At 44.0% G+C, this 9676-nt stretch overlaps 1 protein-coding gene and 1 long non-coding RNA gene across 3 annotated transcripts; both read left to right on the top strand.

Moving 5' to 3' along the window:
• Positions 1–302: 302 nt before the first annotated feature.
• Positions 303–3269, top strand: LOC120999725. Of its 2 annotated transcripts, none has more exons than XR_005778584.1 (3): positions 303–355; positions 2960–3104; positions 3217–3269. It is a non-coding gene; the product is annotated as an uncharacterized LOC120999725 (long non-coding RNA). The 2 variants fall into 2 exon arrangements; XR_005778585.1 differs by lacking the exon at positions 303–355 and adding an exon at positions 366–465.
• A 70-nt stretch (positions 3270–3339) lies between these two features.
• On the top strand, positions 3340–9316 carry LOC120999721 (zinc finger protein 420-like). Its single transcript, XM_040430743.1, has 5 exons — positions 3340–3384; positions 3468–3591; positions 3709–3806; positions 4807–4864; positions 7766–9316. The coding sequence occupies exons 2-5, from the start codon at positions 3507–3509 to the stop codon at positions 8167–8169; spliced, it is 645 nt and encodes a 214-aa protein (XP_040286677.1). The 5' UTR covers positions 3340–3384; positions 3468–3506; the 3' UTR covers positions 8170–9316.
• Positions 9317–9676: the final 360 nt, after the last annotated feature.

Here is a 9676-nt window from a genome sequence, read left to right as displayed (position 1 = left end):
AGCTCATCGGAGCCCATACACTTTAACGCTGTACGGAGACAGATCCCTCTGTACAGCAATAATCCAACGTTTTGAGCAAAGTGACTTTGGATGTAGCATCTGAAGCTCACTTCGCTGATCCCTAATGCTAGTCATTACAGCAGTGATCTCTGTGAGAGGAGCAACTGCAATCTAGACACAACCTAAAGATCTTATATCCTGGTGACTTCAGGACCTTTGATGATGTCATGGTCATGTGATCAGTCACATGAGGGGAGGAGCAAAGGGGGAGGTCTTTCACTGTTCAGCACTTCCTGTCATGTGACCAGTGTGACGTCATCGCAGGTCCTGCAGCCCCAGGAGGTGAGATCTGCAGGTCAGTTATTGGTCTTGGTTCTGGGTTTATCAGAATGCGGTAGCACCAGACTTGATGTCTACAAGAACCGTCCTGCTAATGTCTTCTGAAGATTAGAGAAATACTTCCAGGTAAAGAGATTGGGCTGGAAGCTGAGATCTGGCTGCTGTATGTGGTACAATGCAGTGTTATCCTGTATGAGGGTGCATTCACACGATCGTAGGTATTTTGTAGTCTGCAAAAAAAAAAAAAAAAAACGGATGTCATCCATGTGACGTTCGTGTTGCATCCGGACCCATTGTAACAATGCCTATCCTTGTCAAGAACAGGACATCTTATATCTTTTTTTTGTGGGTCTGCAGAACAGACATACGGATGCAGACAGCACGCGGTGTGCGGACCCATAAAAATGAATGAGTCCGTGTGCGAATGCAAAAAAAGCAGATCAGATGCAGAGCAATCATACGGGGGCCTAGTGCTGTGCTCTCTATATAGCAGGGGCGGCCGGCGGAGTAATATATTCTGGTCAACAGCTCGGAATCAGTAGCGCAGATTTCTGCCCATATTGACAGGATAGCCGGTAGGTCACCACTTGTTTAACGACCTTTAGACAATAGCAACAAATGGTCACAGGAACAAGTATCTGATTGGTGGGGGTTCGACCTCTGGAACCCCTAGAGATCACAGGAGAGAACTTAGCAGCAGTCACATACAGTCAGGTCCATAAATATTGGGACATCGACACAATTCTAACATTTTTGGCTCTATACACCACCACAATGGATTAGAAATGAATCAAACAAAATGTGCTTTACCTGCAGACTGTCAGCTTTAATTTGAGGGTATTTACATCCAAATCAGGTGAACGGTGCAGGAATTACAACAGTTGGCATATGTGCCTCCCACTTGTTAAGGGACCAAAAGTAATGGGACAGAATAATATTCATAAATCAAACTTTCACTTTTTAATACTTGGTTGCAAATCCTTTGCAGTCAATTACAACCTGAAGTCTGGAACGCATAGACATCACCAGGCGCTGGGTTTCATCCCTGGTGATGCTCTGCCAGGCTCTACTGCAACTGTCTTCAGTTCCTTCTTGTTCTTGGGGCATTTTCCCTCAGTTTTGTCTTCAGCAAGTGAAATGCAGCTCAATCGGATTCAGGTCCGGTGATTGACTTGGCCATTGCATAACATTCACTTCTTTCCCTTAAAAAACTCTTTGGTTGCTTTTGCAGTATGCTTTGGGTCATTGTCCATCTGCACTGTGAAGCGCCGTCCAATGAGTTCTGAAGCATTTGGCTGAATATGAGCAGATAATATTGCCCGAAACACTTCAGAATTCATCCTGCTGCTTTTGTCAGCAGTCACATCATTAATAAATACAAGAGAAGCAGTTCCATTGGCAGCCATACATGCCCACGCCATGACACTACCACCACCATGCTTCACTGATGAGGTGGTATGCTTAGGATCATGAGCAGTTCCTTTCCTTCTCCATACTCTTCTCTTCCCATCACTCTGGTACAAGTTGATCTTGGTCTCATCTGTCCATAGGATGTTGTTCCAGAACTGTGAAGGCTTTTTTAGATGTCGTTTGGCAAACTCTAATCTGGCCTTCCTGTTTTTGAGGCTCACCAATGGTTTACATCTTGTGGTGAACCCTCTGTATTCACTCTGGTGAAGTCTTCTCTTGATAGTTGACTTTGACACACATACAGCTACCTCCTGGAAAGTGTTCTTGATCTGGCCAACTGTTGTGAAAGGTGTTTTCTTCACCAGAGAAAGAATTCTTCGGTCATCCACCACAGTTGTTTTCCGTGGTCTTCCGGGTCTTTTGGTGTTGCTGAGCTCACCGGTGCATTCCTTCTTTTTAAGAATGTTCCAAACAGTTGTTTTGGCCAGGCCTAATGTTTTTGCTATCTCTCTGATGGCTTTGTTTTGTTTTTTCAGCCTAATGATGGCTTGCTTCACTGATAGTGACAGCTCTTTGGATCTCATCTTGAGAGTTGACAGCAACAGATTCCAAATGCAAATAGCAGACTGGAAATGAACTCTGGACCTTTTATCTGCTCATTGTAATTGGGATAATGAGGGAATAACACACATCTGGCCATGGAACAGCTGAGAAGCCAATTGTCCCATTACTTTTGGTCCCTTAACAAGTGGGAGGCACATATGCAAACTGCTGTAATTCTGCACCGTTCACCTGATTTGGATGTAAATACCTCAAATTAAAGCTGACAGTCTGCAGGTAAAGCACATCTTGTTCGTTTTCATTTCAAATCCATTGTGGTGGTGTATAGAGCCAAAAATGTTAGAATTGTATTGATGTCCCAATATTTATGGACCTGACTGTATGTGCCCCAGCTCTATGGAACTGACAAAGAGAAAACAACTGCAATGGTATACAGCTGAATGGAACCACGGCATGCATTTATGACCACCACTCCATTAATTCCAGGTGACTGGATCCCCAATTAGATACTTATTCTATATCCATAGAAGTAATAGGATCTTCTGATGGGACAACTCCTTTCATAATATCCAGCCCTTGAAACACTTTTCTTCATGTGAGATGTTCTTTCAAATGTGATTTTGCTCTCAGTCCTCCTTGTTTCCCTCAGGTTCCTTAGGTTCAGGACTTTCTTCTTTTGAAAGACAATGGTCCTTTCCATCAATGACCCACCAAGGATGGAGAAGGACAGAAACCACATGGCTGCGAGGATATTAGACCTCACCCTGGAGATCGTCTCCTTGATAACTGGAGAGGTGAGAGTTTCACATGACATCACTCTTATCTCTAGTAATAAACCAGGGAAATGTCTGGAAAGGTGAAGGATTCTTAGAATCTCTGTAGTGATCGGCGTCTTCACATACACAGGATTACACAGTAGTGAAGAAGTCGTCTGGTGAGTGTGTGACACCCCGTGTGTCAGGAGGATGGAGCAGGACCCAGAGCCCCATCACCGAGCCTCCACCTCATTCCCTGATACATGAGCAGAAGATCCTAGAACTTACCACCAGGATCACTGAGCTGCTGAGCGGAGAGGTGAGCGCTGCTGGGAATGCTGGGACATTATACAATAACGCCAAGGGAGGGGTCTGGTAATGACTGTGTCCTTGTGTTGTCAGGTTCCTATAAGGTGTCAGGATGTCACTGTCTATTTCTCCATGGAGGAGTGGGAGTATTTAGAAGAACACAAGGATCTGTACAAGGACATCATGATGGAGAATCCCCAGTCCCTCACATCACCGGGTAAGAGGAGACCTTCCATAACTGTAGAGGAGAGAACAGTTATGAGGGTCAGATTCCTCCATCATCTGATCATCACATATAGACAATGTATTCAGTCACTGTGTGTATTTCCTACAGATGGATCCAGTCAGAGAAATCCACCAGAGATCTGTCCCAGTCCTCTGTATTCCCAGGACTGTCCAGAGGAGAAACCAAATATCCCACTGGATCATCAGGTAGATGAAGCTGAGGTTTCTACAAATCCTCTATAGACTGATGTGATGGAGCAGCGCAGTATACAATACGCTCCATTGCATCTTGCATCTGGCTGTCGTCGGTTGTGATTGCAAATGGTTTTCTGGTTTCATAAAAGGCTGTGGTGAAGGGAATCTGTCACCTCAATTACTACTATTAACTGCAGTACTTCTGACACTGACCTCCAATCAGTACTTTATATGTCTATCTTTCCCCTCAGTCCCACCCGCCATGCTCCTGCAAAGCTCTAATGTAAGTTATGAGATAATTTATGAGCTTCTGTTCAGGAGGTCCTCTCCATTATGTGCACAAGCCCATAAGCCCTGGCAGTGTACTGCAGTGGCATAGAACGGGGACAGGGGGGTAGTATAGCTATTTAAAGTACCAGAGTTAATAGTGGTTAATTCCCCTTAAAGTGTTGCCGAAGATATAACCTTACCACATATCCACAGGAAAGGTCATAAGTGTCAACCATTGTGACTCCCACCTATCACTGGAATAGGGTTTCTATATTCCCTGTCTAAATTGAGCAGCGTTTGAATATTCTAGGTATCGAAGTCTAATGGACTGCCAAAGAGAAGAGTTATACGTGCTGCCCCTCCATCCAAAGTCTATGGGACTGCCTATGAGAAATCCAGTGCTTGGCTATCTCCAGCAATCCCTTAGAGTTGAGCGGAGCAGCAGTGCACATGCTTAAACACGGGACATCTCACCGATCAGACACTTGTCACCCATTCTACTGAATTCTTGATCCCCTTTAAACCTTCAATGTAGATTTAATCTTAGACTAACAGCACAATGCCCGCCAAAGTAAAAGATCAGCATCAAGAGTGATAAGAGGCCTGGAGATCCTCAGTTATTATTCTTGACAAGACGACCTATCCAATATGAGACCTGATAAAACTGTACAAATATATAAATGCCTGGATATAAGAAGAACCTCTGGTGGAGTATAGTTTTCTTTTTTCTTTAATTTTGCAGGAAAGTTATGGCGGAATGACGAATGAACTTGAAAAATCTGCATCTATTTCAGTGAAAGGTAGGAGCCTTTCGTAAATCTTTTGGAATGTAAATGTCTTTATTAATGGGAAACTGATAGAAAGTTCAGAGAATCAGAGAGCAGCTAATATCCAGCATGGACAGCAGCTAGACGGGCTGGGGACGACCCAATAAGGTTCTGGTAGGTTGTCACAGGTATCTGGAGCCATACTGACTGCAGTGCATCCCACAGCTGCTGGAGGATCCACAGAGGAAACACAACCGATTTGGGTTCAAGTCTGGGGAAATAAGGGTCCATGGTAGTACTTGGAAGTCTTGGTCATGGTCTTCCAACCAATGTCAGACATTTCTAGCTGTGTGACATTTCACACTGTCTTCCTGGAAGATCCGATCTTCCCCAGGGAAGACAATCAGCATCTACGGGTGTACGTGATCTGCAAGAATGGATTCATCCCCAATTCAGTTGAGAGTGTCTTAGTGAATGCCGCAAAAACATTCCCCAGACTATAACGCTGCCCCCACCAGCTTGTTTTCTTTGAACAATGGTTGCAGGGTATATGTTCTCTGATGTTTCTCGCCTGACACGCCAATGTCTATCCGTTCCATAAAGCAGAAAGCCTGACTCATCAGAGAAGACAACCCTTCGCCAATCAGAGGAGGTCAGATACTGCTGATGGAACTTGGTTTATCAGAGGTGCAGAGACCATCCGTCTGCTTCGGGGTCCCATACGCAGTACGGTTCTCTGAACTGTTGTTTTGGACACATGTCCAGTAGCCGCCTGGTTCATTTTAGGGTGAGCTGTTCCACTGTAGCGCATCGGTCCGCCCTCACGCACCTTTAGTTTGTGACATCACCTCTCACATCAATGGCACGTGGTGCTCTGCAGTTTTCACGTCGCTTACTCACAATGGAGCCATTTGTCCACTCACTATACACGGTCACCACAGCAGCACTAGAACAGTTCACCCAGGGCCTGAAGACAATAATCACCCCTTCCTGCAACTCGCCCCTTTAACCCATGACAGCAACGAGGGATATGTGTGCAGACAGCCTATCACACATCTTATATACCAACCGAGGGATATGTGTGCAGACAGCCTATCACACACCTTATATACCCACCGAGGGATATGTGTGCAGACAGCCTATCACACCTCTATATACCACCGAGGGATATGTGTGCAGACAGCCTATCACACCTTATATACCCACCGAGGGATATGTGTGCAGACAGCCTATCACACCTCTTATATACCCACCGAGGGATATGTGTGCAGACAGCCTATCACACTTATATACCCACCGAGCCAGCTCGGCACACATGACTCCCTTCATAAGCTATAAGCTGCCGACTGTGAAAGTTGGAAGTGGTCAGAATAATGTGACTCGACCATTAAATAAGTGCATTACCAGCATATCTCATAGTAACAAGTCAAATAACAGTTCAGCAGTTCAACCTGGGGGATTTTGCACTGTAAGTGGTCCTAGGGATAGTGGGATCTTTTCGACTAGCATAGAAAATTCCCCAGTTTCCTATTTCTCATATCGCTGAAGGGCCTTTTCCATGTGTACCTCATGGTGCCAGCTCAGGTCTATTCTCTTGAATGGGACTGAGCCGCACATAGACCCGCAGTGCCACTGGCCTAGGAAGAAGGCTGCAGCGCTCACTGGAGGGCATGAGCCTCTTCAAACAGCCAGGAATCGAATCCCCACCGATCAGGTGTTCCAATGACGTATCCTGACTATAAGTCAACAATATTCTGCTCCAGAAAACCCCTTTATCAGGTTCGCAAAAATAGTTCTGGATAATCCTCAGATCCACTGCTGGACATTGGTTCTCAGGCCATCTACCACACCAGAGTAGGTGTCATTAGATCTGGGTTGTAGAATCAAGAATCTTGTGCAATATACCTTTGGGTTGAGGTTATATTGTGAATTAGAGCTTGTTTAATTGTATTTTAGTTCTCTTTCTGGTTTCTCTATAATAGGGACCGCGAGAAGATTCAGCGCTACCCGGCAAATATGCCAAGAAGCAGCCAAACGCTGTGTACAGCGGTATTTGTCCGCCACTCCTCGGCCTAGTAATGCTCGTTTGTGATGATCTTGCTGTGGAAATGCACTGCCGATTACCCGATAACGAGCGTTTCACTCGTTCATCGGGTAATTGTGTCTTTTGTGCAGCACAAAAGATCGTCGTTTCCCCAGTGGCAGATCGTGCTGCGTAAACACGATCTGCTTCCGGGAAACAACGAGACTGTAGTGGGGAAGAGCGATGGCATTAGCGATCGCTCCTTCCCATACTCTGGCGGAGATCAAATGCATGTAAATTCTTCGGTCTCCTCCGCTAGCGATCAGCAGATTGTTGGGAAGGAACACTTCCTTCCTGACAATCTGCTAAGATCGTCGTCCCGTGCAAAGGGACCATAAGTCTTTTGTCTAAAAACGAATTAACTCCTTGTGAGAAAACATCTGTCCAGGGATGCTTGATGTGGGTTTGACTAGTCTGATTGAAAACTCATAACACGTGTCTATATATTTATTTTATATACACGCTTATGCTGCCATCCTGCATTTACCTCCTTTCATGTCAGGGCAGGCATCCTCAATCCTCAAAACTACAACTCCCAGCCTGCCCGACCAGCCTAAAGGTATCGGCCTATAGCAGGGCATTGTGGGAGTTGTAGTTTTACAACAGCTGGAGGGCCGCAGTTTGACGATGCCTGATCTAGGGCTTATACAGACAAATAATTCTGAATGCCGTGATGGCTTCTTTGGGTCTTTCTTTCATTTTTTTAGAAGATCGTGTGAAATTGTACATTATCAGTTTTTTTTCAATGTCCAATATACTGTACTTTGTGTCTTTGCTTATTCGATTTGTTAATTTAAAAAAATATACAGTATATATTTTGAGAAAACAAAAAATGTTTTTTCTTTTTCCAGTTGAGGACACAAAAGATTTCCACGGACATCTCCTTTCATCTGAAAAAGTAGAAGATAACAATGTCACACCAGCTAATTTACCCTTAGACTTCACAGCAGAGATCCATCTACCGATACCGTTGGTCACAAGAATTATGTCTAATCAATCACAGAGTCACTCTAATGAAGCTTTGCATGAAATAATTCACAGAGATGAAAGACCACTTTCAATTCAGAATGTGGAGAGTATTTTAGTCAGAAATCAAATCTTGTGGAGCCTCAAAGACCCTCCCACAGGAGAGAAGCCATTTCCATGTTCACAATGTGAGAAGTGTTTTAGGAAGAAATCCTATCTTGTGAAAACATCTAAGAGTTCACACAGGAGAGAAGCCGTTTTCGTGTACAGAATGTGGAAATGTTTTTAGCCAGAAAACAAACCTTATGGAACATTCAAAATTCACACAGGTCAAAAACCATTTTCATGTTCCGAATGTGGCAAAAGTTTTTTGCAAAAGATCTGCTCTTGTTAAGCATGAGAGAACTCATGTAGGAGAGAAGCCATTTTCATGTCCAGAATGTGGGAAATGTTTCAGTCGGAATCAATGTGGTAGAACATCTAAGAGTTCACACAGGAGAGAAGCCGTTTTCATGTCCTGATTGTGGGAAATGTTTTGGGCAGAAAATCGGCTCTTGTTACTCATCAAAGAACTCACACTGAGAAGAAGCCATATTCATGTCCTGAATGTGGGAAACGTTTCCGTCAAAAATCCCATATTGTTTAAACATCATCAGAGAGCTCACACAGGAGAGAAGCCATTTTCATGTCGGAATGTGGAAAATGTTTTAGTTCCCAAGAAAATCTTGTGAACATCGAAAAATTCACACAGGGGAGAAGCCGTTTTCATGTTCAGCATGTGGGAAATGTTTTGGTCGCAAATCGGTTCTTGTCGAACATCTGAGGACTCACACAGGGGAGACACCAATTTCTTGTCCTGAATGCGGGAATGTTTTAGTCAGAAAAGAAATCTTGTAAAACATCGAATAATCACACAGGGGAGAAGCCGTATGCATGTTCAGAATGCGGGAAAGGTTTTATCGACAAATCATTTCTTGTTGAACATGAGAGAACTCACACAGGGGAGAAGCCGCTTTCGTGTCCTGAATGCGGGAAATGTTTTGCCCATAAATCAGCTCTTAATAGGCATAAGAGAATTCACACAGGAGAGAATCAGTTTTCATGTCCTGATGTGGCAAATGTTTTAGTCACTAATCAAGTCGTATGGGACATCTAAGGGCTCAACAGAAGAGAAGCCGTTGTCATGTTCAGAATGTGGGAAATGTTTTGGTTGGAATCGGTTATGTTGAAATTAGAGAACTCACACAGGAGAGAATCTATTTTCATGTCCTGTTGTGGGAGATATTTTGACAGAAAAAAAAGCTTATGAAAACACTAAGAGTTCCCACAGGAGAGACACCATCTTCATGTTCTGAATGTGGCAATGTTTTAGCCACAGAGCAGGTTTGGCCAAAGATCAGAGAACTCACACAGGGGAAATGTAAGAACTGTTGCAGCCTAAGTATTACTAACCTCTTGAGGATCTGTGTTGTACAAGAACTGTATAGGCACGAGTCCTCGGAAGACCTGTGCCGAGTTATTCCAACATTGAGTTTAGGCACTGCCACTGTGCCACATCAGGACCGCAGCTTTATTACATAGGCGCCATTCTGCGCTAATGACTGATTTCTTTTATGACAAAACAAAGCTGTTTGCTACATAGAAGGGAAAGCAAAGGGGTTAATCCACACTTCAGTACGAGAATACCAAAGGATAACCGTTCTCCTTACTGATCAGTATTACAGACCCTACTTTTTTTATTTTGGGGTTTATTCCATCTGTATGATTCCACATCGCAAACTACACGTTATCAAAAA

The sequence above is a fragment of the Bufo bufo genome, chromosome 4, assembly GCF_905171765.1.
Source record: "Bufo bufo chromosome 4, aBufBuf1.1, whole genome shotgun sequence".
Classification (NCBI taxonomy): domain Eukaryota; kingdom Metazoa; phylum Chordata; class Amphibia; order Anura; family Bufonidae; genus Bufo; species Bufo bufo.
The sequence above is the reverse complement of the archived record's forward strand: the minus strand, read 5'-3'. Positions and strand labels throughout refer to the sequence as shown.

Excerpts from the sequence above, each read along its gene's own strand:
- LOC120999721 (XM_040430743.1), top strand. The coding sequence starts at position 3,507 with ATGGAGGAGTGGGAGTATTTAGAAGAACACAAGGATCTGTACAAGGAC. Across the intron at positions 3,807-4,806 it reads ATATCCCACTGGATCATCAG|GAAAGTTATGGCGGAATGAC; the intron begins GTAGATGAAGCT and ends TTAATTTTGCAG. Across the intron at positions 4,865-7,765 it reads TGCATCTATTTCAGTGAAAG|TTGAGGACACAAAAGATTTC; the intron begins GTAGGAGCCTTT and ends TTCTTTTTCCAG.